The sequence below is a fragment of the Desmodus rotundus genome, chromosome 1 (genome assembly GCF_022682495.2).
Source record: "Desmodus rotundus isolate HL8 chromosome 1, HLdesRot8A.1, whole genome shotgun sequence".
NCBI lineage: Eukaryota > Metazoa > Chordata > Mammalia > Chiroptera > Phyllostomidae > Desmodus > Desmodus rotundus.
In genome coordinates this window covers 3,285,934-3,313,037 of record NC_071387.1, presented here as the reverse complement: position 1 = coordinate 3,313,037, position 27,104 = coordinate 3,285,934, and the positions used below count along the sequence as shown (strand labels likewise).

Below are 27,104 nucleotides of genomic sequence, written 5' to 3'. Positions count from 1 at the left end.
GGCATTGCGTCCTCACCCCTTTCTACCTGGGAGGAGGCTGAAGTCCTTGGAGAGATGAGACCCGCTAGGCCCCGAGGCTGGATGGGCACATCTGACCCCGGACCGGCTGAGCCTGTGGGCTCCCCCAGATTCTGCTGGGGTCCCTGAGCCACTGACATGCCTGGTTTTCTTCTCCCTTGAGCCCTCCCCCTTTCTTGCCTTCTTGTCTTCTTCCATAAACGTCCTGTTCCTATCGACCACCGGTAACTAGAGATGGACGGAACTTGCGACGAGAATAGAAACTGCAGGAGGGAAGAGGACCTGGCTCTGTTGGGGGGGGGGAGCATGGGTGGGGGCCGGAGAGACCACACCCCTCACTCACAGTGCGGGGGCCCTGTTCCTAGCCTCCTCCTCTGCGGAGCTGCAGGGGAAACAGGCCGGAAGGGAAGTGTGGGTGCCCAGGCTCCTCTGCAGTCCCCCTGCAGGGCGTTGGGGGGCGGCGGGCCAGGCCTTCCTCCTTCAGTACCATCAACTCTCATCTGCTGAGCAATCTGACGGGGCCGAGGGGCGTTCTGAGCCTCCTTTGCGTGTTTCCTCATTGGGTCTGCCCTGTGACAATCACCGTCCCCGGACCCAGACGAGGAAACGAGGCTTGGGGGTTAAGGAGGCGGCGAATGTAGGCATTTGGATGGCTGCTGCCGGAAAAACAGGAAAGGACGGTGTCAGCGCAGATGTGGGAGTTGGACCCGCGCCCCGGAGGGTGTACGTGGTGCAGCGCTGCCAGAAAGGCTGCCGTCCCTCAGAAACCAGAGAGGACGCCACAGGCCCCGGTGCTCCAAAGGAACCGGGAGCAGGGACGCCAGCGGACATGTGCGCGCGTCCGGAGGGGCACCACTCACCACGGCCGAAGGTGGAAACGGCCCGGCGTCCATCACAGATGGTGGGCCAACAAAACGCGGTCCGTCCGCACGAGGGAATAGTGTCCAGCCTTTAAAGAGGAAGGACACCCTGCCGCCTGCCACCACAGGGACGAGCTCTGAGACACGACGCGGAGTGAAACAAGCCGGTCACAGGAGGGCAGACCCTGGGTGACTCCACCAGCAGGAATGCGATGCACAAGGGCGATTAAATTCACAGCAACGGAAAGTAGAAGGAGGGTCGCCGGGGGCCGGGGGAGGGAGAGGGCAGAGTCATTGTTCACTGGGCGTGGAGCTGCTGTTTGGGACGGTGTGGGAAGTTCTAGAAACAGTTAACTATAGTGGTCGCACAATAATGCAGGTGTACTTAGTGTCACTGAACTATCCACTTAACATGGTAAAGTAGTAAGTTTCATGTTGTGTATTTTATTATAACTTTTTTTTTAAAAAAAAAGAAGAAATGGATGGGTGGATAGTTTCTGTGTCAGACCGTCCAGGTGTAAAACCCTGGCTCAGGTGTGAGCCTGGGCAAGTCACTGCACCTGTCTGCGGCTCGTTCCTGCCTCCCCAAAACAGGGACGACGGCTGTGGGGTGTCAGTGAGATAGGCCACGAAGAGCGTCTAGAGCCGTGGCTGGGCCGTGGCTGGGCCCGTCAGCAAATGTCTGGGCCGTGGCTGGGCCCCGTCAGCATGTGGCAAGTCCCAGTGTCACCACTGCCAACGACACGGCAGGGGTGCGGGGCGCACCCTGGAGACTCTCCTGCCGGCCCATGGGCGTTTAGGGGAGCCACGTGGGAACCTGTGCTCAGTGTTGGGCGTGCCGCGAGCAATCCGCCAGGGAGAGGGCCCCGTCTTTGTTCCCAAAGGTGGCCCGTGACCCCTAAATATTTGAAGAGTCAGTCTTGTGTTCTGTTTTCTGTTTTCTCAACCCAACACGGATGAGCCCAGCTCGCTGGGATGGGGATTTCGTTAGGTGTTCGCGCTCCTGCGACTGAATCTGTGAAGCTCGCAGAACCGTTGCTTCCCACCAAAGAGTGGGCATACTCAGAACCAGGGCCGTCTGCTGAGAGCTGGAGGTCGGGGAGCAGAGCTGGGCTGAGGCGGGTGCAGGAGGTCCCCTCTGAGTGTCTCTGTCTGGTCCGCTCCCCCGGCAGGTGTCACCCCACCCTTAGAGGGAGGGGCAGAGGGGGCCCCGTATTTGGCCAGGGTCACAGATGTGGGGAGCCCTTAGTGAGTTGGGAATGGAGTCACTCACAGGAAGGCCTTCCCAGCTGTGCTGGGAGCATGGCGCCCCCCTTTCTTTTGCTGAGTGACAAGGATTTCATTCTGAGAGTTTTCTCGCTGTCGTATTAATTCATTCAACAGTTTTCTTTAATGGGCACTTGCGTGAGGTTCCTAGGGCTGCCATCATGAGCTGCCATACGTGAGGTGGGCTGTAAACAGCCCAAACGCGCTCCGTACAGCTCTGGAGGCCTGGAGTCTGGTCAAGGTGCGGTGGGGCCTTTATACCTGCTGTTCCCTGGCCCCCACCAGCTCTCACTCACCCGTAGGGCTCGCCTGCAAAGCTGCACCCTCTCAGGCCTTCCCAGCCCCCTGGGCCCTGGTGCCAGGTCGGTTCTCCCAGCCCCCCTACCACTCCCCTCGGTGGGTTTCTTTCCGGCACCTCCACTCATTTGTTTGTTCCCATCTCCACACTAGTGGGTGAGGCCCGGGTCCTTGGGGTCTGTGGCCCCGCCTCTTAGGGGTTGACTTGTGTCCCCCAGAAAAACACGCTGAAGTTCTAACTCTGGGTGCCTGTGAGTGACCTTTTAGGGAGGTATGGTCTTTGCAGATGTGATTAAGATATAAATTAAGACGAGACGATAATGGGTTAGGACAGATGCTAATCCAACATGACTGCTGGCCTTCTGCGAAGAGACACAGGGTGAGCCCCGCACAGGGCAGAGAACCAGAGGGAAGGCAGGTGGGAAGACAAAGGAGGGGCGGCTGCCTGGTGCCGTGGCCCAGGAACACCCATGGCTGCCAGCCCCACGCACGGCAGGGGCTCAGGGACGGGGAGCGCCTCTTATTGGGCGGGCCATAAAGTCCATTAGGTTTTTTCCGTAAAATGACACATTTTTCATTTTCACCAATCACTGTATTGACTTGGATATTTTGAGTATGTCGTCTGTCTCCCGCTATCGGCTTCTAGTAGGGAGAGGCCGGGGTGCTGCTGAACACCTTCCAGTGTGTGAGACAGCCCCACGGCCGAGAACTATTTGGCCAAAATGTCAATAGTACCAAGAAACTTGGCAAACCACTTTTGACATGTTTGATCAGTCAGCACCTCCTCCACACACTGCGCAAATCTTTTTTTTTTGCGTTTCAGTTGTGTTTTTACCTTCGAGAAATACGGAAGCACAGTAAACCGAAAACCTTGCATATCTGCTTCCACCTTCAATATTAAATGGCTGCACGAAAATTCACCAGTTTGGATTAAGTTTTTTTAAATGCACACTGATACGACAGCTGTCACAGTACAATCTAACAAAACTGTTTCAAATGAAATTAAAGACAACTAAGCGCTACTAGAGGCAGCGTACGGAGAAAACATAACGGACTTTTTGGCCGACCCAATCTTTCCGAGGAGTTGGGATCGAGTCCCCTGAACACAACCACTTCCGGGAGCATCACTCGCGGGGACCCTCTCCTGCCACCTGGAATCTCTGGACTTTGTCTCCCGGCTCTGCCCCCTCAGTCAGCAGCTGTGCAGGAAAGAGAAGCTCATTTTAATGTGAGCTGTCGCCAACGCGACTTCAGCAGAGGGTTGCTGCCCACAATGTATCAGGGATGGAGCCACGTGGACGGACCGGGGGACTCAGCGCCGGGCCTCTGGCTGCTGGGCTGGAACAGGCTCCTGCACCCGCCTGCCAGCTCTGTGACTTGCAGGCCCTTAGGAGCCAGAATTGAGGCAAAGGGGATAGGGCTAGACAGCGGCCATCAGATAGGGGAGGAGGCCGTCGAACGCAGACCACAGCCCAGGCCTGACTCTCTACCCCTCAGCAGAGGGAGGCTGGGCGCGTCGTTTTGAAGGATCTCTGGCGCGTCCACCCATTCATTATCAAACAGGCGTTACACTCAGAGCCTCCCTCGTAGGTGCCCCCTGCAGGCCACACATGGGTTCCTGCCCCAGCCACACACTCAACTCCACTGCCACAAGCATGCAGGAGCCCTCGGTCAGCATGGGCCTTGACCTTGGGGAGTCTCGCTGCTTCTCCCCCGAGGGAGTGGCCCATTCAGTGCCTGGGATCCCGGAGACTAGTCCCACCCTTCGGGGGAATGTGCCCCCTCTCGTTCCTTCCCAGCCCTCCGGCCCCATCTCGCAGCCTGTGCAGGCTCCTAACGTGGACCCCATCACCACCACCCCCCCGGGAGTGGCACAGGGCACCAGGATTTTGCTGGGGGAGGTGGCTGGCCTCTCACCCTTCCTTCTTACCCCTTCGATGCGGAGGAGTTTTGTCCCAAACACAAACCCAGCCGTGTCACTTTACTGCATGGGGACCGTCAGTGGCTTCGAGTTGACCTTGGACTCAAGTCTACATTCTGTGACTCCACTCACAGGGTCCCCGAGCTTCCCCCCACCTCCCTGGACAGCCTGGGCTGTTTCTTCCGCCTGGAACACAGCCCCGCCCTCCCCGGACCCCCTCGGCCCCCAGGGCTTGGCTCAGAAAGTAGCTCCGTCCGTCTGTCCCCTTCTCTGGCCTTCAAGATGAGGAGCGCTCCCGCCACATTGTCCTAGCTCTGGTGGCCACACGGACACACCTGGCCCGGGCCCCGAGAGAGCTGGCAGCACACTTGTCAGATTCACCCACTCTCACAGTCACGAACAAATGAGCTCACTTACATGAACGGACCAGCCTCGCTGCCGGCCACTCTGTCCAGGGCAGGAAGGGACGGGAACGCAGACGCTGCGAGGCAGGGAGAAAACCTCCGCTGGGCGCGCTCCCACCCACGCCCAGCTGCCACGCATGTTTCCTGGCCCCTCACCTGTGCCCACCACCTGGGCCGGGCCCCTTCCTCTGCAGCGGTGGCGCCTCCCACAGGGGAAGGAGTGATTTTGCTTCAGTGAGTTCACTTGGTTGACCCATCGAGTCACCCCCCAGACCGTCACCCCCAGACCACGCAGCACCAGAATCCACCAGCCCCCTCCCTGGGCCTGTCTCCTGTTTGCTGGGAAGCTGCGTCTGGCCTCGTAATGGGTACTAGGATTTAGCAGTGGACTGCAGGCGGCCGTGTACGTTAAAGCGCTTAATAGAAAAGGACTTCACACAGCCGCCCAAATTTGATTTGGCCACTGAACTCAATTGCCGGCCAATCCTGTTCCAGGAGGAGCGCCAGCCGGCGTCCATCCACATTACCCTGGGAAAGCCGGGTCGCGTCAGGCGACCTCGGCCGCCCAGACCTCGCGCTCCGCACTCTGCTGGCACTGCCCCATCCTGGGGTCTCGGGCCTTGACGGGGCACGCTCTCCACACTCCTGCACCCCTTCCCTCTAACGCCCCAGGCCTGCTCTGTTCCACTGATGAGCTGCAAGTCACCAGGCAGAGGTGATAGACCACCGAGAACCCCCAGGGTCCTGGGCTCTCCCCTGGGCCCGCTGGTGCACCCCATGTCTAAGGGGCTCCGGTTAGTGCCCTGGAGTCCTGGCGGGGGCCCGTGAGGGGAGCCAACACGGCCCCTCCCCCCTGCCCAGCTCTGGCACCGTCTACAGCTCACCCAGACTCCCTGCTTCCTTGGTTTTCCCCCCGAGGAGCCGATGACATCACTCTTTCCGGCAGCCAGGGGTTGACCTACATTCCTCCCGCCCTCCCTCCTGTCTGGGAGGCTCTCCAAACACCCTGCTCCTCTCCCGGGGAGGAGGGGAGGGCCCAGATCACGATTTTCCCGGAGCGACGGGGCCCGGCCTGTGTCCAGATGGCACTCCCGCCAGCAGCTCCCGGGCACCGCCTGCCCCTCCCCGCGAGGCCCAGCACGCTCAGCCTGGCACTGGCTGGTGCCCCTGCTATCCTGGGCCCCGTCCTGTGTCTGTCAGGCACCCCGCCGGGCCCAGCAGATGGACGGGACGGGGTGAAGTCAGCATGCCAGTTGTCCCCTGGCAGAGGCAGAGTGTGCTTCCCATGATCTTGGGGTGTCCAGGACAGCATTCCCCAGAGCTGAGGCCTGGTGCTGCCTCCAGCCTCCTGGGGTCTCCTGGGGCTCGTTAGGGACTCGTCAGTTCGAGGGAAAGGAACAGCTTACTGGAGCCGGTGGCTGTGGCCGTCTCTCTGGTGGACAGGCAGCAGGGCCAGCTTCCTGGGGGCAGTGGGTACCCCCCATGGCAGGCCTCGAGAGAGGTCAGGGGTCACAGAGGGCCAGGACTCAGCCACGTGGGAGAGCAGGTGGCAGGTGGGGCCGCCAGATAAAATGCAGACTGCATTTAATGTTGTATTTTAGATAAAGAATTAATCATTTTTAGTACTCATACTAAAAACATTGATTGTTTACCTGAAACTCAAATTCAGCCAGGCGTCCTATATTTTTATTTGCTGAATCTGGTGACCATAGTGACAGGAGGGGTGACTTGGACATGGGGACGAGACTGTGTCACCTTTGTGGGCCCCAGAGGCCTGGAGAACATGTCAGTCCTGTCTGCTCTGGGCCCTGCTGGCTGCTGAGAGAGGCCGGGGCACGAGGGGACACGCCCCTTGGGCCTGAGCACGTGGGGGACACAGAGCAAGGCCCGTCCCTCTCCCGGGAACCCCCACGCCCACTCTCACTTGCTGGCCATCAACAGCAACAAGAAGAATAGCCGGAGTTTTGGGAGCGCTGTCTGCGTGCCAGGCCCAGAGCCAGGCCCTCCCCAGGGACAGCCCTGCCACGTAGGGACAGCCCAGTCCCCGTTTTACAGACCAGGAGTCACAGCCCCTGAGCGTGGTCACAGCCGCCGCACGCGGCCCTGGCCTTGGTGACACTGACTGGCCCAGATGCGGACAGAAGCTTCTGTGCAGGACCTCGAACACGGAGAGCCACGGGGTGCCGCGACGGTCTGAGACCCGGAGAAGTGACGAGCTCAAGGTCACCAGCAGATCTGCAGCAGGATCTGGCACAGATCTGGCTGCTGACTCAGCATCCACCTCCCTCCCTCCCTCTCTCTCTCTGCTTCCCCTCCCCCCGCCCCGCTCACTGGAGACACCATCCAAAGAGTTAAAGGCGTGGGAGGTGGGAAGGGGACAGCAGGCCCCGTGGGCTGGCCGGCCTTGCACTGTCCCTCTGCTCATTATTAAATAATGCTTCCTGATGGATGAGCCAAAAAGTGCTGTGTCGCGGGGGCAGGCAAGCAGCTGATGGTTTTCTCGTGAGATTGATGGTTCTCGAAGGTCAAATTCAGAAAGCGATTCCTTGGGAAAATTGATCCCATGGATGCAGGGAAAGGTTTTGGCTGCAGGCGTAGCCGGGAGTCTGGATGGGAGCAGAAGCCGGTGCTGGGCGGGAGGGTCGGAAAGGGGGGGGCTCTTCCTTCCGTGGCTGCATTTCCTGGCCAAGGCCTGGGTCTTGGAATTGGGAAGCAGGGCCATGAGCGTGGGTAGCAAGGCATGGGGAGGGTCTGCTTCGGTGCCCCCGCCCCTGGTCTTCATTATCCACTTGGAATCCACAGAAGGTGAGCACTAGGGGTGGGAGAGTGGTCATGAGGTCCCACTCCAGTGCCCGACATCTCTGGGTTCAAATGCCGCCTCCTCCAGCCAGACTGGGCCGAGAATCCTGCATCCTCACCTATGAATCGGGAGAGAGGTGCTTCCGCCCTTGCACACTAGCAGCACCTGCTCACGTAGGAGCACCCGATAAACGGTGTGCTCTGCCTCCCAGGGCCCCCGGAATGGGGAAAAGAAACCCAGGAGGCCAGCAGCCCAAGGAGGGGGAGGCCACACCTGTGTTTGAGGGACACGTGGGCTGGCCGGGCGTCTCTGAGCCAAAGTCTGTCTGAGAACCAGCCCTGGAGACTCCCCAGGCTGCTGCCCAGGAGCCTGCTTGAGACCCTTCCTAGGGTGGGGTCCACCCACTGTGTGGCCACGGGCAACTTACTTACGGCCTCTTTCCGGGTTTGTAAAAGGGAGCTCCTGGCCATACGCCTTTCACAGGACTGTTGCGGCGGGCCGAGTGTTCATTCGAGGGGCGGTCCTGGGACAGCGCCTGGTGTCGGCTCCTTCACCCGCGGCCTCTCTCTGAGGCACAGTGTGATGGGCTCGCGTGAACGGCACCAGCAGAGACGTTGCAGTAAAACCATTTCCCAGGCCCCGTCACCTCCCGCCGTTTTGGTGTTTATAGAACGCCGCTGCTGAGATCGAGTTCCCGCCCCACAGAATACACGCATTTTCCCCGCACAACTCCATGGCTTCCAGCATATTCGCCCCATTCAACAATAGAACGTTTTCATCACCCTGAAGAGAAGCTCGCTGCCCTTGGCCGGCACCCTCAGTCCCCCCGCCCCCAGCCACTTAAACACCCGCTGTCTCTGTGGCTTTGCCTCTTCTGGACATCTTCTGTGAATGGAGTCACACGTTGCGTGGCCTTTGGGTCTGGCTCCTGTCACTTAGCACGTTGTGTTCGAGGTGGGTCCACGTCACAGCGAGTATTGGTTCTTCGATCCTTTTAGTGGCTCAGTAACATTCCATCGCACAAACGCGCCACATCTTGCTTTTCTGTTCATGGACATTTGGGCTGCTTCCAGCTTCTGGCGGTTACGCGGGACGCAGGTGTGAGCGTGCATGTACAAGGTTTCGTGTGGACACGTGCTTCATTTCTCCTGGGCACACAGCCAGGAGCGGAATCGCTGGGTCTGTGAAAATTCTGAGGGTCCCCTACGGAGGACCTGTCCGATTGCTTTCCGAGGCGTCTGCACCGTTCGACCGTCGATTTCTCCGCATCCGCCCCAACACTTGCTATTCCCTGTGTCCTTGGTAACAGCCGGCCACACGGGTGAGGCGGGCACTCCGTGGCCATGGCTGTGGCCGTGTTGAATTCCTGCTCCTGAGGGTTAAAGGCGGCGAGTGTCCTGTGTTGCCCGTTTGCACACCTTCTCTGGAGAAGTGTCCTTTCAGGTTCTTCCCCGCTGATAAACATTGAGTTATTTGCATTTTACTGTTGAGTTGTAAGACCGCGTCATCCATTCGTAGGGTGAAGTCGTATCCACAGGGTAGACAGAAATCCCTTATCAGAGACGCCGTTGGCAAAGTTCCTCTCCCACCCCGGGGGCCGTCCTGTCACTTTCGGGGAGGTGCTCTGAAGCGCCAGAGAATTCTCTGGACCTTTGTTCTGCCGGGAGGCAGCGTGCTAACGTCTCGCTTTTGCGGGAGGGTATCCCGCGTTATTTCCTTATTTAACGATTTACTTCCGTCACTGTACTTTTACAGTTTGGCCTCACACTCGGAACACTATGCCAAGTGTGAGGAGTGTGTCACTTAAAGGAAATCCACAATCACCATCGGACTGTTTTACCGCTCACGCGTGTCCGCCAGGCAGTCTCACGCACACTCGGCCCGGAAACACTGATTACCATGCGTGCTGGGAGGAGGGAGCATGCAGCAGCGGGTGATCTGATTGGAGGAGGGACCGTGAAACGCCTCCCTGGAGAAGTGACATTTGACCTGGAACCTACACTTCCTCTAGGTGTTAGCTTTAGGAGGAGGGGTGGGGCCTGGCAGCATTGTTCAGGCAAGGAAACCGCAAGTGCAAAGGTCCAGAGGAAAGCACAGTCGGAATCGGGAGGGAGACACACACAGGGGCACGGAGGGACAGGCCCTATGCACAGACCCCACTCACACACACAGAGGCAGCTCCCCCAGAGCTCACTGCAAAAGTCAGGGAAAGAAAGAAGCCCCTCCACTGGCTGAGTTCTGTTTCTCTGTTGTCCGGCGGGGCTCCCCCCACACCGTGGGGGCTCCTCCTGGCAGCCCTACCAGCGGGGAGGTGCTTACCTCTTTGGCAGAGGAGTGCTGTGCGCATCCCAGGCCCGCCGGGGAGGGCGGAGAAGCCGAGGCACCCTCCGGGGGATGGGGCTGGTGGGAGGTCCAGGAGAGACACCTGGGTTGGGTCAGGAGTCGCTGACCGCAGGGCCTTGGGCAGCCTCTCCCCACCCGTAGACCCCCCAACTCATTACAACGTGCTTCTTGGGTGCAACAGGGCTTCCACACACTTTTAACAAGCCGAGGGCAGTGTTCCCACCAAGGTCAGGACGGCAAACTTTCCTTTATATAGCTGGTGTCTAAAAATGCCTCGTCCTCGGGCCAGACACTGGAGCATGCTCCCGGTTCCCCACTGCTGGCTGTGTCCCTCTCGGCCAGCTCTGTGGGATAGTGAAGAGGAATTGGGGTGGGGGCCACGGGGCAGGGGTGAAGGCATCGGGGAGCAGCGTACATGTCAGCTGCTAGGCTAAGCACAGGCCCTTTCTCTACCGCAGATCACCTCTGGGGTCCCCAGTGCCAACAGGTGCCTGCCTGTCCCCCCAGTGCCCTTCCCAGGGCGGGGCACAGAAAGGCCCGCGGTATTCAAAATGGGGCAGAGGGAGGGCTACAGCAGTTCATGTAGGAAACCAGTAACAATGATCAGTCAGTGGTAGTACAGGGATGAGCTGTGTGTTTCGCACACGACACCGGGGAACCTGCTTTTGCCTCAGCCCGAGAGCGTGACCGTGGGCTGCAGCTCCAGGGAAATGGGGGACTGGCTTTGCCACGTGCCACTGACTTCGCTCCGTGTCATGGATTCACCGCGACAGGGTGCGTGTCCAGGCTGGAGGGGAAGCGGGGTCCACCCTTGGGCCTGGGACTTGAGCGCTCTTCTCAGCCCTGGGGTCTTACTCCTTCCGGAAGGTTCTCCCCTCCTCACCCGAGTAACGCTTGGTCCTCCTTCAGGTCTTAGCTTGAAGGTGCTCTTCCCGGTGCCGCCACCTCGCACGTGACTCAGTCAGGCCCCGGGGCTCCGGCCCCTCCCAATAACACCACCTGCAGCAACGGGCGTCATTAAAGACTTGCGTGATTGCCGTTTTTGAACTGAGTCTTCATTAGCCTTTAGGTTTTAGGCGAGGAGAAAATCAGGCAGATTGCACAGAAAGTTCCTGGTCCCCTTGCTTCCCCTGCACAGCCTCCCCTCGGGTGAACCTCTGGCGTTAGTGGGAGCATTTGTGACAGCGGACGGACCCACAGTGACACATTATTAACGGGCTTCCCTCTTGGTGGTGTAGTTCTGTGGGTCATGTGTCCGCCGTGACAGTGTCATGCAGAACCGCTCCACCTGCTCACCGCCGACCCCCCCTCACTGATTTCTTAGGTATCTCCCTGCTGGACCCCACACTTCATCAGAGTAGGGGCCGCATCTGCTTTATAGCCACTGTCCCCAGCTCAGAGCCTGGCGCATAGCAGGTGCCCTAGAAATATTTTTGTTTGCACAGTTTGATAAAATATAGGGTTCTACTTAGCATGTTACTCTGCAATTTGCTTTTTACTAATGTTGAAATATATCCTGGACATGTGCCCGTGACAGAATATAGAGCATTGTCTCTCTTCCACTTGTCACTGTGGAAGATTTCCAACGTGCCCACAAGAACAGGAAGTACTACAGTGCACGGCCAGGCCCCCGTCGGCCCGCGTCGGCGGCTACCCGCGCGCCGCTGCTCCTGTCTCACCTCTGCCTCTGCCCGAGTTCTCCCTTTCTGCTGTTCCGAAGCAGACCCCAGACATCAGGCATTCATCCGTCCAGGTTTCCACGTGAATCTCTAAAACCATAACCTCGGGACTATCACTGCACCCAGTAAATGTTCGTTCAATTCACCAAGTATAGTCGGCGTTCACATTCCCACTGTCTCGTGAAGACACGTAGTTTGTTCGAGTTTGGAGGTTGTTTGAATGGAGATCCTGGCGAGGTCTGCGCCGTGCTGCCGGGTGGTCTGCCTTCCAGGCTCCTCTCCACCTGGGCCCTCCTCCCTCCGCGTCGGATTCTGCAGTTTGCCTGCTCAGGAAGCTGGGCCGGCGCTTCGGGGTCCCCCCATCTGGATGCTGCTGGTTGTGTCCCCCTGGTGTTGTTCAGTATGTTTCCCTGTCCCCTCTATTTCCTGTAAATTCGTAGCTGGGCCCGGAGGCTTCATCCCATTCAGGTTCAATTTGTTTTGACAAGACTGCTTTGGGGCCGGGCGTGCCCTTCTTTCCGTCTGGAAAGTTCCCTCTGGTTGTGTCTCTGTGATGCGCCAGGCGGTTGGGACTCAGAGCCTCGAGCCTTCATCCAGTGGGGCTGCTACCTGGCGACCTTCTAATTCCATCATTCCTTCTTTGACGTTTGCTGGAATGTTTCTATGAAACAGTCGCCCCGTCACCTGTGGGTCTCCCAGAGGTGCAGTCTGTGACAGAGAGGCGGGGCGAACGCTCCTTCCGTTTAGTTACCAGTTTGCAGAACGACGAGGTGCCTGTAAATATCTGAACGAGTGAATGGTACACACGTGGATGGGCTGACAGGGGTGTGGGAGTCCGGCAGTTTTTCTCTCCGCCCTTAAGGGTGTGGGCGTGGCCACAGTTGCCAGCAGAAGTGCCGCCTGGGGCCAGGTCGGTCCACCACTCCATGCAAGGGGCTCCTGCTACCTGTCAACCCACCTCAGTCCAGCGCAGAGTCAGGAGCTGGGCCGCTGAAAGTACAGCCTCTGGGACAAGGGCACCTTGGCACCCCACCCCAGCCAAGACGTAGTGAGCCCTTGAACCCCTGATCAAAGAGAAACCAGCAGCCAGGTCCAGGGCGGCCTGCATCCTGGGCAAGGGCTGCCATGGCGATCCCTTGGCGGGAGGGGACTTGGGCTGCGTGTGTCCCGGCAGAGAATCCGGGCTGGACTGGGGCTTCTCGGGTCCCTGCCAGGTCAGCCCGACACTCCCCACGCCTGCGCCCGGGCTCGCTGACGCTGTCCCTGTGTCCCCGCAGGTGCAAGTGTAACCTGCACGCCAGCCTGTGCTCCGTGCGCGAGGGCAGCCTGCAGTGCGAGTGTGAGCACAACACCACGGGCCCCGACTGCGGCCGCTGCCGCAAGAACTTCCGCACCCGGTCCTGGCGGGCCGGCTCCTACCTGCCGCTGCCCCACGGCTCTCCCAACGCGTGTACGTATGGCCGGGCCGCTGTGCCCCGCCCTCCGGCCTCGACCCCAGAAGCCGAGGGCACCCCCGAGCTGCAGGGGAGAAGGGCCCGGGCTGACCTGGGTGGGGCACTTCCAGACCCGCCCTGAGTGGTGTCACTGGTGCATGACATTGGTCAGGCACTTGGACAGAGAGGCTGCGCTCAGCCCAGCTTCCCACCCAGCCCCCCAGCAGTCCTGCTGGGGGTGTCACTGTCACCCCAACCTCCAGACAGACAAAACGAGGCCCAGCGCCCTGGGCGCCTGCCTGGGTTTCAACACACTTGCTTCCAAAGCCAGGCCTGGGCAGTGGCCTCTGGCACCTGGACAGCCACCCGCCCACCTGGGCACGTCACAGGAGCCCCTCTGACCCACCCATGAAAGATTTGGGTGACTTGGAGCTGTTCAAAGCTGACAGCCCCACCATGAGGCTGCGATGGGCATGCTGTGTGTGTCCTGGGCAGGCGGGTGGGCCCTTGCCAGGCACTCACAGCACAGGTGACCTTCAAGGGCACAGAGCATGCTCTGAGCACAGACACCCCTGCCCCCGGGCACCCTCCTCCCAAGCGCCCCCACCCTTGCCACCGGGACCACCTCCTGAGCCTTCCTTCAGCCTGGCCACTCCCTCGCTGACTGGCTACCTCTCTGGTGTTCGCCTGTCCTGCGGCCTCCCCTCCCCCTCTCCTCCCTGCGCCCCACTCTCCTTCCAGAAGAGTCCCCCAGCATCTCCGAACCCCCACAGACCAAGACTCTGCCCTGCGGGTCACGCCCAGTGGCAGACAGACAGGCCGGGCCAGGCCTCAGCTCTGCACCTCCCCTCCCCCCAGTCCTATCCGGGCAGCTGAAGCTTCCTTGTTTGGGGTGCTGCCCCTGCTCCCCACCTCCCCAGGGTCTCCAGGGGCAAGGTGGGGCCGGCGTGCTCCACATCCTCAGCCAAAAGCTTTTTCACCTGGGTCCCCACCTTTGCTGGGGCAGCCAGGAGAAGAGCGCTCCAAGAGACACAGAATGAAACAAGCCCCCCCATGTCCCCATCTCAGCAACAGTCCCAAACACCCAGGGGGCCAAGCGCTGGACTACAGCCCCACCTCCACCTCCTCCCGCAGGGCCCCCTCCACCCTCCTCTCTGCAGACACAGGCCTTTCCTTACCTGGGGGCTCGGGGCTCCAGAAACTTCAGTGCTGCAGAGTGAAACCCTGACTTAGCCACGCCCCCTTCCAAGGCCCTGTGAGGCCATTCCCCCCTACACACCTCGTGCCCCCTCCCACCCCCACTCTGAATCCAAACGCCCTCCCCTCCCCCAGTGTCTCTTTGGCCTGGATCTTCCTGTCCCTGTGGCTTGGGACGCGCCCTTGCCCCCCATGGCACTCACGTTCTCTGACTCCCATTGCCCCCCAACAGCCTCCCGCCTCCTTGTCCTGCACCCCAAGAGTCTAATGAGAGAGGCGCACGTGCGCCCCCAGCAGAGTGCGTGGCCCTTGTGAGCAGGCCCCCTGACGGGATGAGCCATGGTTCTGAGGCTCAGTTTCTCTGTCTGCAAAATGGGCTAAGAGCGGCCCCTCCCTTTCAGGGTGGCAGCCATACATGTCTCGGTCCCTGCAAAGTGGGGGCTCACAATGGCTGGGGACTGTAAGCTTCCTTCCCCGGCCCTGCCCCACCCCCCAGCAGGGAAGAGGGGGTCTGGGTCCTTGCTTCTGCAGCCACCACGCTGTGACCCTTCTCTCCCCACAGGTGCTGCTGCAGGCTCCGCTGTTGGCAGTAAGTACACAGCTGGGTCCCCACCCTGGGGACAGTGACAGGGATCCGCAATGCACGAGCCTCTTTGCATGTCCTGGAAAGAGCAGGAGACAAAAGCAGGGGGTCCCCGGCCCTGCTGGGCTCTCAGGCCGCCCCACTGCCCCCAGTTGTGCATCCTCGCCTCTAGCCGCCCCTTCCCCTCCCCTTTCGCTGGCCCTGCAGCCACCCCCACCCCCCCCCACAACTTCTCCCTCAAGCTTCTTGGTTAGTGCTGCTTTGGAAAGGTCCCGGAGACCCCTGGGTGAATCCCGGCCCCACCTCCAGCCAGGCAAGAGTGGGGGTCACCATCTTCCCCACCAGACCAGTGGCAGAGTCCCCCCTGCACCTGCCCACGGGGCCCGCCCCCCTCTGCGGCTATGAGCTGTGTCGAGACTGGGGCGTCCAGAGTAGGCAGGCCACCCGCAGCAGGGATGGAGGCATCCCGCGAGCTCATGGAGGAAGGAGAGGGAGGGCAGGCAGGCATGGGTGCCCGGCAGTGGGCGCCCGGTCTCACTCCGAGTCGGGTGCGGGCCCACTGGGCAGTCGCAGTGGCGCTTTAGCCCTGGCACCGCAGAGGGGGTGGCTGTCTGCTCCGAGAGTGCCTACCGGGGCCGAGCAAGCTCAGACTCGCATTTGGGGGCACGGCCTCCCTCCACCAGGGCTCTTTGGGCCATACCTGGCCCTGGTGGCACCTGCTGGGACACCAATGGAAGAGAGTACCCGAGGCAGGTGGATCTGGAGGGGACCCAGGTCCACACAGTGGGGCCCTAAGTTCTTCTCTGGGCTGCCCCACGACCCCACCCTCTCTCACCAAGCATCAACAGGTCCCGGAAAGACCCCCTCCCCAAAGCCCCTGTGGGCACTGTGGCCATGAGGGGGAACCCGACCACTCTTGTCCCCTCCACATCCACTGCTCGGGCCCCCGTGGCCCCCAGAAGCCCACCGCCCACAGGTGGGGGTCCAGGCACAGCCCAGATGCCCCACCTTTCCCAGTTCCTGCCCGGCCCCCGCCTCTCACTGTGGCATGCCATGAGGCGGTGGGGTCACTGGCCCTGGGGAGGGTGGGCATGGCTCCTAGAGAAGCTAGGACCCTACAGCCACCAGAGTGTGTGGTCGAGGGGCCTCCGGGCCAGCTGGGCCCCCATCAGGGGTTCAAGGCTCCCTTCAAGCTCCTAGAGTCTTCTTCCTCTCCACAACCCCTGCCCCCCGCGCCCCCGCCCAAGGCACTGCTTGGAAGGGCAGCAAGACCAGCATGGCCAAAAGAACAGGGTGACCTAGAAGGAGGGGCCTGTGGCAGCAAGGCCACACACAGTTCACCCAAAGCTAGCGTCCTCCCCCATGGGATCCCCCACACCCTGCTCTGCCCGGGCCCCTCGGCAGCCCGGCCCTGCAAGTGGACCCTCAGGGCCGCCCCAGAAGGCAGGGCAGATGGGGCCACTGCGCCAGGTGTTTGGAATCTGGGCTGCAGGGCACTCCGGGTCAGGCCAGGGCCTGGCTTCCCGCCCATGTCAACCAGAGCGGCCATGGCTGGAGCCCACCCTAACGGCAGGCTTGCAAACACGGCTCTCTGGGCCTTACTCCCCTCTGAAGTGGGACTGGCTGTGCTTGAGGCTTGGGGTGCTGCGTGGCCCTCTGGTCCCACCTGGGGTCTCACCAGACTGCTCCCTGCAGGGGCCAGGCGCCCCAAAGGGACCCAGGGCGGCATACCGCAGCTCTCCTCCTCCTCCTTCACCCTCTTCCATGGGAGGCACTGGTGGGAGGTGGGGCCAGCCAGGAGGGTCGAGGGTTTCAGGGGACCCTTGTGGCTCTGGAATCGCCTGCAAGGTAGAGGATGGTGGGGCGTGGGCACTCTGGGAATCCAGTCATAGGTTGACCCGGCCGCCCAAGACTGGTGCTTTTCTTGCTGAGCCTGTGATGGGCAGACTGGAACAAAACTAGTCGTGGCAGGCCCATGTCTGCCCATCCCGGTGGTCTGTCTGGGTGGGGGACTGAACACTCTTGCGTACATGCCGAGGACCCCGGACTCCATTTTCTGAGCTGCTTCTGATGTGGAGCAAGGGCACAGGGCTCACCGCAGAGCAGGACACTTAGGGGAGAAGCCAGGGCCGTAAGCTGAGGAGACGAGGAAGGTTGGACTTGGGAGAAGGTGCCCCTTTTCCACAATGGATGTCCAGTGAGGCCGTGGTCAGCTGTGCAGCCTGAGCCTGGCACCAGGGCATTAGGGGAGAAGGGGTGCCAGGGCGGCAGCCTGGGGCCGCAGGTGCCCCCGTCTGGGGGTCACCACGCCTCCTGAGCAGCGGACGCCCGTGCCTGGGCCCCGGCTGTACTGGACGCCGCTAAGGAAGACAGTCGCTGCAGTGGTGGGGGTGCCACCGCGGCCCGAGTCGCAGCTCTGCAAGGAGGGGGCTGCCGGTTCCCTCCCCCCCCCAGGAGCGGGCGTTCACGCTTGGGAAGAGGCGGCTGGGCTGAGGGTGTGAAAATGTGCCTCAGTAAAGCTGTTGGAGGAGAAAAAATTAAGAAGTGAAAGAGGCACCCGGCAGGGCTGAACTCTGGGCGGGGCTCGCTGACCCCCGGGGGGTTCCTGCCACTCTCTGCCCAGTGCCATTGCCCTGAGGCCCTGGCCCGGGGGGGGGGGGGGGGGCGCTGTGAGGTGGTGCCGGTCATTTCCACCTGGCTCACAGAGCTCCTGACTCCCAGGGAACAGACGGGGCCTCCACCTGCCCTTGGCACAGGACACAGGCCTCTGTAAGAACGTTCTCCCAGCACACCTGAGTCTGTCCCTGGAGAGCCCAGCGGGGGCCTTTCCCCCCCAGATCCCTGTCCCTGGAAAGGTCAGGAGTCTCTCCAGGTACCTCCTGGCAGGTACTTTGGGCTCTTTGGCCAGGGTCCAGCTGGCCGGGGAACCGCTGGCCCAGCTGTTTCTCCTTCCTGCCAATGTCAAACTGTCTGAAGGGTGGGGGCCACCTGGTGGAAAAGGCCACCCCCAGCCACTAATCCCCGCCTCAGGAGCGGGCGGGAGAGGCGCCACAGCCAGAAGCCTTGGGGCAGGTTCCCTGTGCCCCTGAACACTGCAGTAATGTCAGCGAGATGCCCGAAGTCTCCCAGGTCCCAGCTGGACAGTCTCCCGCACTTTCTAGCTGGTAGATTTTCTTTTTCTTTCCCTACCAACCGGCATCCCCCGTAATCCCTTTAGAAGTGGAAAGAATCCGATTTCTCCACCGTCCCTCTGGGTTTGTCCTTTGAAATTCGGCGCCAGCTGCTGCTTCCCCAGCTGTGTGTCCATCCAGTTGGGCTTGGAGACGGCCCTGTGGCATTTAGGGGTTGACTTACACAGGGGTCCCTGGTGAAAATGGGCCCAAGCCAGGGGTTGGAGGGAAGGTGGTGGCCGGAGCGGCAGGCCAGACGCTGGAGGGCATGCATCCCTGCGGCGGGTCGGACGGGAGGCCACGCGCCTCCTTTACAGCCATCAGCCCGAGACCAGCACGAGGTCTGGGCCCAGGTGTGGGACTCAGCATCACTCTGCCCTTCAGTGGGGATGGGACCACACAGGAAGGGCAGAAGAGTTCCCGAGTCAGAGGTCCTGCTGCAGACAGCACTGCCCGAAGTCTCCGGCACAGAGGTGCCTGTCCGCCAGTGGTGCAGACGCTGCCTCTCTCGCACATGCGGACCTCGCTCTCTCCGGCAGGGGCAGACAGCCACTTCTTACATTGCCCCGTCTGACAGGGGGCCTGTGGGGCAGTGATGCCTCAGAATGTCCCCAGGACACCCCTAGCCCCATCCTCTTGCGTGACTTGCTGTCTTCTCTTCTTTCCCCCAAGAGTGGATCAGGCCGTGGACAGCAGCCCCCCCAGGGGAGAAACCCCCCTGGCCCCAGGGGTCCTCCAGTGCACAAGGTATGGGGGGGGGATTCTTCTTCTTAGACCCACAGGCCCCTCCCCCTTAGTGGAGATAGCAGCTGTATACTGCGGGGACCTGGGATGGGGGCCTCAGGGGACTGAGGGTAGAGCCTTGGTGCTCTACTTGACCCCCACCTACCTCTCACCTGATTAGGGTCAGTGACATCACCAGACCCTTTTAATCACACATCCCCCCCCAAGTACTGGGGAGCCAAGTGCAGGCGTGATGGAGCACTGAGTGTCAGGGCTTCCTGCAGGGGGCGACTGCGAGCACAGCAGGTACATAACAGAAGTATGGGGTCCTGGCCGTCGGGGCGGCAGGCCCAGCGGGCAAAGGCTTGGCGGTGGGATGGCCAAGAGCGGCCCACCTGGCTGGGGAAGGTGTGTTCGATGAAGGGGGGCTGAGGCGGTGGCCAGCGCTGGTGGCAGGCCTGGAGCCTCTGCCCCGACTGCAGGGGAGGAGGCGTGCACGGCCCGTTTGCAGCCACAGATGGGCGTGCACATGGGGCACAAGGGCCTGCGCGAGTCTCCAAGAACGACAGCCACCCTCGTCCCAGCCCACCTGTTCCCTGGACGTTTGACTCTAATGCCCCATCAGGCAGGAACACTGTCTCTCCCCCCCCCCCCCCCCCCCCCCCCCCCCCCCGCCCCAATTCAGTTCCCCTCCGCACCAGCTCCTGCTCCAGCTCCGGGCCGAGAGCAGGGCTTTGAGCGCCCTCTGCTGGCAGGATGTTATGGAGCAGGAACCAGAATTCGTGAGGGAAGGTCTGCAGTTAGTTCCCAGCAGCGGACAGTTAGTGGGGGCTGGAGCCACCACTTCCCTGCCCTGCACTGGCTGGGACACCAGACTCCCGGGGTCCCAGCAGGCTCGCCCAAACTTGTGGGGTGGGTCCTGGACAGTCTGTGCCCTGGAACGTGTGCCAGAGGGGAACCATGGATGGGAAAGCCCTGGCTGTGGCTGGAGCAGGGAGAAGCTTTGGAAGGAGGAGGGATGCCAAAGGCGTGACTGCCACGCACACTCGGGAGGTGATGCTCACGGGGGTCTGGAGGGCGCGGACAGGAGAGCACAGGAGAAGCCATGTTTTCGACCCGCCGCAAGACTGACTGGCTTCAGCACGGTGCTTCGTGCGCTGTGGGGGATCCCGCAGTGGAGAAGTGATTCGGGGGTCTGCCCAGCTGGGTGTGTCGACGCTCTCCAAGGCGGGGACCAAAGGCAGGCTGATTCTGTGTGCTCCTGGATGTGCTCGGTCACCTCCACTCCGAGCAGGTACCAGAGCTGCCCAGAGCTTGCCAGGGCTCCTTGGGAGCCTTTGCTGGGCTTTCCAGGGCGCAGACAGCCCACCCCGGGCAGCTGGACTGTGTCTGACAGAAGAGTTTCTCATCTCTCTAAGCTGCGGGCGCCTTCACCACTGCCCCCACCCCCGCCCCTGCCAAGGCCTCCACACCTTTCCAGCTCAGGCCCAAATCTCAAGTGATGCCTCTTGAAGAGTTCCAAGGTAAGAGGAAGGCCCCAGGGCCGGGTCAGCCCTCCTTCAGTAGCTCCCCCCAATCTCCACTGGAAGAAACTGAGGCAGGATGGAAGGCCAACACTAGGGTCAGAAACCCTCCCAGGAAGCTGGGTCAAGGTGAAGCTGAGCCTCTCTTCCCTCCAGCACTAACCCCCCCCCCCCAAGGGAGCTGGGAACAGACGTGAGTCAGAGGCACTGCAGGCACCGAGGAGCAGCTGCCAGAAAGAGCCTGTCCTGGCTCCCCTGGGCGGTGTGGCCTGGGGCTCAGCTTGATTGAAGCAAGATCTGGGACACAGGGGTCACCACACTACTCCTTGGGACACTTGGAGGATGCCCTGCCTTCTCGTCCCTGGAGGGACAAGGTAAAGGGGCAGGTCCAGGAGGCCCATCTCCTCCTGGGTCCATCTCAGAGGCTCATTTCTCCGAGGTCTCCCATGGCCTCAGCCCCTGACACCTGGTCCTTCCTGCTCTCCTGTCACAGAAGGGAGGCTGGGTCCTCTGGAGACACCCAGCTGGTGCTCCAGGGAGAGTGGCTGGCACCCTCTCTTGTTCAGGGGCAGCCACACTGGCTTTCTTATTCAAGGAGGTGTTGAGCCCCATTGGAGGGACACAAAGAAATGTCCCCCATTCTTGTGTCAGGGAAGGTGACCCTCCTCACCAAATCCCACCCTTTCACGAGGGGGTGGAATCCACCTCCAATCCATGGGGCCTCGCCTCAGGTGGTCACAGGGCTGGGGAGACAGCGGCCTGGTGCAGTGATGGGGTCCTGCGGTTGGAGTCCGAAGCTGGGCCAAGACTGGGGGGAGGGGAAGCGAGCGGGCCCTCTGGTGTCAGTCAGATTTGCAGAACCGCTCAGGCTAATAAGAAATGGCCCTGCAGGTGGCGTTTTTCCTTCCAAACATCTTCCAAAGCAGCATGGGGAGGAAGCTTCTGGCCCTTTCCATCCATCCTGTCCAGCATCCATGCACGCACCTACCCTTCACTGAGCCTCTGGGGGCACAGTGACGAGCACCCTGAACCAAGGCACCGCCCTCCCTGGGTGCACAGTCCGGTGGCCATTCCCCCCACCCCCGCATGAATCATTCCTAACCACCCTGGCATCTCCTGACATCTCTGCTAACAGCACCTCTCCCTGGTGCACCCGGCAGGTGCTGCCCACTGGCCCTCCCTGGACCCCGGCCCAAAGCTGGCAGGCCCATCTCTTCCCCAAACCTCCCTGCACCAGGCCCGATGCCCTGTAGGCCCCAGGGCTGGCCCTTCCTCTCCCTGTGCCCCAGTTTCCCTGCATGCCGGGGGCGGGGGCAGCTGGAGGGCGAGGCCCCCTGCACCCCCTGAGCCTGGTGTCTTCCGCGCCACCGGCCCAGACTGCGAGTGCTACGGCCACTCCAACCGCTGCAGCTACATCGACTTCCTCAACGTGGTGACCTGTGTCAGCTGCAAGCACAACACGCGAGGCCAGCACTGCCAGCACTGCCGCCTGGGCTTCTACCGCAACGGCTCCGCCGAGCTGGACGACGAGAACGTGTGCATCGGTGAGCCGGGCGGGCGGGCGTGCTGCCGGGCAGCGTGGGGCTGGTGGGGCTGGTATGGGGCGCACACTGGCCCAGCAGTGCCAGGCAGGGTCTGAACAGCCCTGGGTCAGAGCCCACGGGTGGCTGTGGAAATTCCCTTTCCAGGGCCCATGCCCCGCTGGCCTCTTTAAAGACAGAAGCCCCCAAATCTGCCCTGTCAATCATGTCCCGGTTTGGTTCCTCCCCGGCACTGGAGATTCAGAGCCACTGGCTGGGGTCAAAGACTAGTTCTAGTCTTAGGGAAGCTATCCTCACCCCCACCCACCTGTTCCCTGGATGTTTGACTCTAATGCCCTGTTAGGCAGGAACGCCACCTGCCCCTGTCTGGATTCAATTCCCCTCCGCACCAGCTCTGGCTCCAGGCTGTGAGCAGGGCTCTGAGAGCCCTCTGCTGGCAGGGCGCACTTGGGCAATTCCCTTCTGCCGGCCTCCTTGGTTCCTCTGCTTGTAAAATCAGGAGATGGATCAGATCAAAGGTTTTCAACCCTTTTCTGTGGCTAAAACCCAGAAAATTCTCAAGTGAAATTCTTCTAATGCTTTATGAGCACAGCCCCAGTGGGCTTCTTTCAAACTCTGCTCCAGAACTGGCTTTGGGATCCTGGACCTGGGCAGAGACAGGCCATCCCGAAAGGCCAAAACCATGGCCCCCAACCAACACCCACCATGCCCATCACCCCTGCCCCGGTCTCCAGTAGAGGCCAAATCCAGCCCTGGTGCCCAACCCCCTGGGGCTCCCACTGCCCACCCCCAGGCCAGCTCTGGCTTGGAAGAGGAGGGGCCACCCACACAGCAGGAGCTGTCGGTCTGAATCAAGGCAGTGGCCTCCAGGTAATTCCATCAACTCCAAAGGGACCCAAAGAGAACTGTGCTGCAGATGTCACTCGGCCAGCTGCAGGGTCAGGGCTGGGCCTCCGGATCCGATTAGAGGCGCTCCCTGCCCCCCAGTGTCCGTCTGCCTTAACCCCCAGGCCCAGCACTGGGCTTCACCGATCCCTGGAGCAGGGACATTTGTCCGTGCCGTGCATGGGCCCCAGGAGACCAACTGGGGAGGCTGGAGTCCTCTGAGGCTGCTCCCGCAGGGGCCCTGGAAGGACCTACGGATGCGGGCTACACCCCCGCCCCCAACACACACACACACACACACACCTACCACAGGCCCTGGACAGAGGCCCCCGGCCTCTGATGAGGCTCCTTGCACCTGTCAGAGCTCTTTGGAAGTGCCCACTATGGTCACAGATGGGGAGACTGAGGCCCAGAGAGGGGAAGGGTCTGTCCCAGACCACACAGCGCCGGAGGGAGAGGGGCGCCAGGGAATGAAGTCGGTTTTCCATCAAGTTCGGACCCCCGCCATCTAGCCGAGGGCTCATGGGGGCACGGTGTGCGGAGCTGGCCAGGCGGGATGGGGTCCATGCCCACAAGTCGCCCTGAACGCACATGGTGCCCTGTCTGTCCAGAGTGCAACTGCAACCAAATCGGCTCCGTGCACGATCGGTGCAACGAGACGGGCTTCTGCGAGTGCCGCGAAGGCGCGGCGGGACCCAAGTGCGACGACTGCCTCCCCACACACTACTGGCGCCAGGGCTGTTACCGTGAGTGCGCGCCCGCTGGTGGGCGGGGCCTGGTGCTGTGGGGGCGGCGGTGGGCGGGGCGCCGGGAAGCTAATGCTGCCGGGGCAGGGGCCCGGTGTGTTGGCAGAGCTTAGAGAGGTGCCCTGACGTTGCCAGAGACAGTGTAGGGGATGGTGGGCGGGTCCAGGTGCGGAGACGGCCTGTGCAACTGCCGATAAGGTCGGGGTCAGGTGGGAATCACCAGAGGCTGAGCTGCAGCTGTTTGGGAAGGGGGTTGGAGGCAAAGTGGAGCTGGGGGTGGGTTGGCATTGGCTGGGAGAGGAAGGCAGCGAGGCTGTCCAAGGAAAAGGCCTGGTAGAGACATGGCGTGAGCCAAGGTAAGACGATGGGAAAGCGCTGCAGCCACACGGAACAGCACTAAGGCCAGAGCCAGGAGCGGGGAGAGCCAGGGGTTGTAGCGGAAGGGAGGCAGAGGCCAGGTCTCCTTGGACGTAGTCACCAACCACGCAGGGACGCTTCACGCCGAGTGCGCCCTGGCCCAAGCTGCGCCCCCAGGAGGAGCACATCTCCAGTCTCAGAAGCTCCAACCGGAGGGGGAGGGAGAGTAGGACTGGGCCACTACTCGAGTTAACTGCTCCTTCACCGCGCAGCCAATGTGTGCGATGATGACCAGCTGCTCTGCCAAAACGGCGGCACCTGCGTGCAGAACCAGCGCTGCGCCTGTCCGCGCGGCTACACCGGCGCTCGCTGCGAGCAGCCCCGCTGCGACCACGCAGATGACGACGGGGGCCTGGACTGCGACCACGCGCCCGGGGCCGCGCCGCGCCCCACCACCCTGCTCGGCTGCCTCCTGCTGCTGAGTCTGGCCGCCCGCCTCGGCTGCTGAGCCCGCCGGAGGACCCACGGCCGGCGAAGGCGGGTCTGCGCGCTGTGCACCCTAGGCCCTGCGCCCCGGGGGCCGGGCGGCAAGAAGGGTGCGGCCCGAGCTGCTCCCAGGTGCTACTCAGCGGAGTCCTCCGCGCTCCTCCCGACCCCCTCCGTGGCACCTGCCCCTGCCCCTGCAGCAGGGGGCACTGAGGGATCCTGACCCCAGCGGCCTGCTATTTTGGTCTTAGTTTTTCTATCTCCCGCAGCCCCTTTCATTTTTTGCTGGCGGTGAGACAAAGGGCAGAGAGAAACGCTGCTCACCCAACACCCCAAGCGTGCGCGCGCGCGCACACACCTGCTGCGGACACCCCCTGCGCCTGGCCCTGGCTTTCCCTCAGCCAGCGGACCTGAAGTCCAGCTGCTACAACTCTAGTCGCGGACTTCATTCTCTTTATATTCTTTCTCCGTTTTCCTCTGCAACCCACCAGACGCCGGGCGGAAAGACGCCTGGGTCCAGGAGCTCCTTGTCTGGGGGAGGGAGAAGGAAGGAGTTGCAGGGGGCGGGGGAGGGGCTGGAAACTCCCTTTTGTAGAGAACTATTTTTGTTTGTGTTAACCATCCCCTACAGGGAGGGGCAGGAGCGGGACTCTGGTCGCCACGGTGTGGTTGGTGTGTAACTGGACAGAGTAAAGGTCTGCTCGCTGCTGCCTCCGGGGCCTGCGTTCTTTGTGTTCATTTGGGATTTCAACAGGAGCCCACAGAACAGCCTTAACGGACCCTTGTCACTTTGAGGACACATTCTCCAGGCCCTTCTGTAAATGAAAACAGGCAGCCCCGCCCACCACAGGCGGGGCCAGCAGAGCACTCTCTCCTGAGCCAGGAGTGTTGCCCTGCCAGGGGCCCACTTACTCCCCAAACTTGGGAGGGTGCCTCCCTCCTTCCACTGAAAACAAAACACGACCCAGTTTATTGCACTTTTCCTCAGCTGTCCTCAAATCTGCAAGCACAAGGTGGGCGTTGGTACGGTTGCTGAGCAGCATTCTGGTACAGCGTCGCTTCCAGGCTCAGGTTCACAAATCACGATGGTAGTTGCTTTCAGAACTGCCCACCCTGAGCCTCAGGCCCAGCGTCTGCAGGGCTGCTGCCTCCTTCAGGAGCCCTGAGTCCCAAGCTGGGCACGGGGGAGGGGGGGCAAGGGGGCCCAGCGGCAGCTGGAGAGCTGAGAGGAAGTGCTAAAGGATGAGGCTCATCAGCAGAGAGACCCTTTCCTAGGGAGGGTGTCCTGGGTGTTTCCAGCTCTTGGGGGTCGCACCCAGATTCCCCTCCCCACACACTTCCTAGCAGCCAGGCGGTAACCCAGGGCTGCCTGGGTCCCCCTGGCCCCTCCAGTACCTGCCCAGGGCAGGTCAGACCTGCCACACTCCCTCAAGCCCCGGCAGGCAACGCTAAGAGCCAGCTGAGCAAACCTGGCCTTGGGAGTGAGGTCACAGGAGGAGCTACAACTGATACTAAACAGAACCAGCTGCATTTCAAGGCCACCCCCAGCCCAGGCTGCAGGGCTCAGCTCCCAGCCCCCCAACGCAAGTGCCTTCTGTCTGTCCCTGTGGCCCCACCACCTTCCTCAGAGCCCATTCGCCGCCAAACTGAAACACGTCTGGGGCTCCGTGTGTGCAGGAGTGGCTGTGGGCCAGTTCTGGCCAATATGATGGACGGGTGGGGCTTCCAGAAAGTTCCTCAGAAACCTCCCCTCCCTGCACTCCACACCCAACCTCAGCTGGCCCTGTTTTGGGCCCTGGCTTTGCTGTCTCCCCTCCCCCTACCGCTCAGGCAGCAGGCTGTGGGGAGGGCCCACCTGGCCCTGCTGGGTGTGAGACACTGGTGGAAGTCGAAGGTGGAAGCTGTCTTCCTGAGGCCCTGGCAGGGCCGGGGACCTTCCCTGGTTACCAACCTCCGCACTTCTTAACGTGTGACAAAAAATAAACTTTGGTGCGATTAACAACTGGAATTTGGCTTTTCTGTTACCTGCAGACTCAGCAATTCCTAAGTCATAGGCTCCACCCCCAGCATCCACCCCCAGTCCCCAGAGACCCAAACCCTTCCTCCCCTCCCTGGGCCGCGGCCCCCACGCTGTACAGCGCTCGCCACCAAGACCTGATTCCAGCAGTGTTAGGCTGGGGAGTCAGGACCTGGCCACCTTGGGTCGCCTCCTTCCAGAACAGGACCTGCCAGCACCCTCCACCTGCGAGTAAGAACGAGGGGCAGCCAGCCCAAACCCACCTGGAGGAACCACCAACGCAGGCTGCCATTGGTAAACAAGTCGCCTTCATCCTGGTCACCACGGCCCTAAACCATAAGGGAGTCCGGTCATTCACCACCCACCTCCACACTCTAGTCTCGAGTCCAGCTCCTGGGCTGGACAGACAGTCTAGGGACTGGGCGTGTGGGCTCCTAAGGGAGGGAATTAGATGGAATGGGGGGACGCCACCCCAGCGGGGCTGTGTTGCTTCAGTGACACTTTGAGGTGAGGGGCCGGCCTCCCGCCCCTCAGTGCTGCCACTGGTAGAGCAGCTGCTCACAGGCCAACGAGGCGGGGGTTGGGGGGGTTGGGGGGGGCTCCCATCAGAAGCTCTGGGTTGACATCAACAGCTTCTACCGCACACCCCCACCTTGTGTCACCCTGGGTGTGTCCCCAGGAATCTCCAGATGGGTGTGGGAGGAGAGGGTCCCCGGTGGCCATGCTGTCCTCCCGGACCCCTCCCAGCCAGTCCAAGACCAGAGCTGCATCGGCCTGCCTACAAGCAAGGGCCAGGCAGGAGGAACAGGCTGCAAATCAGAGTGGCACCCCAGTTCCCCAGGGCGGGGCCCGGCA

At 61.6% G+C, this 27,104-nt stretch overlaps 1 protein-coding gene across 11 annotated transcripts in view; it reads left to right on the top strand.

The window, feature by feature from the left end:
• The window catches only part of NTNG2 (netrin G2), a 56,196-nt gene extending 29,956 nt beyond the window's left edge, over nt 1-26,240 (top strand). For 7 of the 11 annotated variants that reach the window (XM_053919463.2, XM_053919462.2, XM_053919467.1 and 4 more), the window contains 7 exons: nt 12,866-13,038; nt 14,781-14,807; nt 18,644-18,718; nt 20,113-20,217; nt 21,594-21,761; nt 23,255-23,389; nt 24,019-26,240. In XM_053919463.2, coding sequence (XP_053775438.1) covers nt 12,866-13,038; nt 14,781-14,807; nt 18,644-18,718; nt 20,113-20,217; nt 21,594-21,761; nt 23,255-23,389; nt 24,019-24,254 — 919 coding nt within the window. In that variant the 3' untranslated portion in view covers nt 24,255-26,240. Of the gene's footprint in view, nt 1-12,865; nt 13,039-14,780; nt 14,808-18,643; nt 18,719-18,875; nt 19,330-20,112; nt 20,592-21,593; nt 21,762-23,254; nt 23,390-24,018 lie in introns of those variants that run through there. The other 4 variants (XM_053919470.2, XM_053919469.2, XR_008426270.2 and 1 more) reach the window with 3 other exon arrangements.
• The last annotated feature ends 864 nt before the right edge of the window (nt 26,241-27,104 follow it).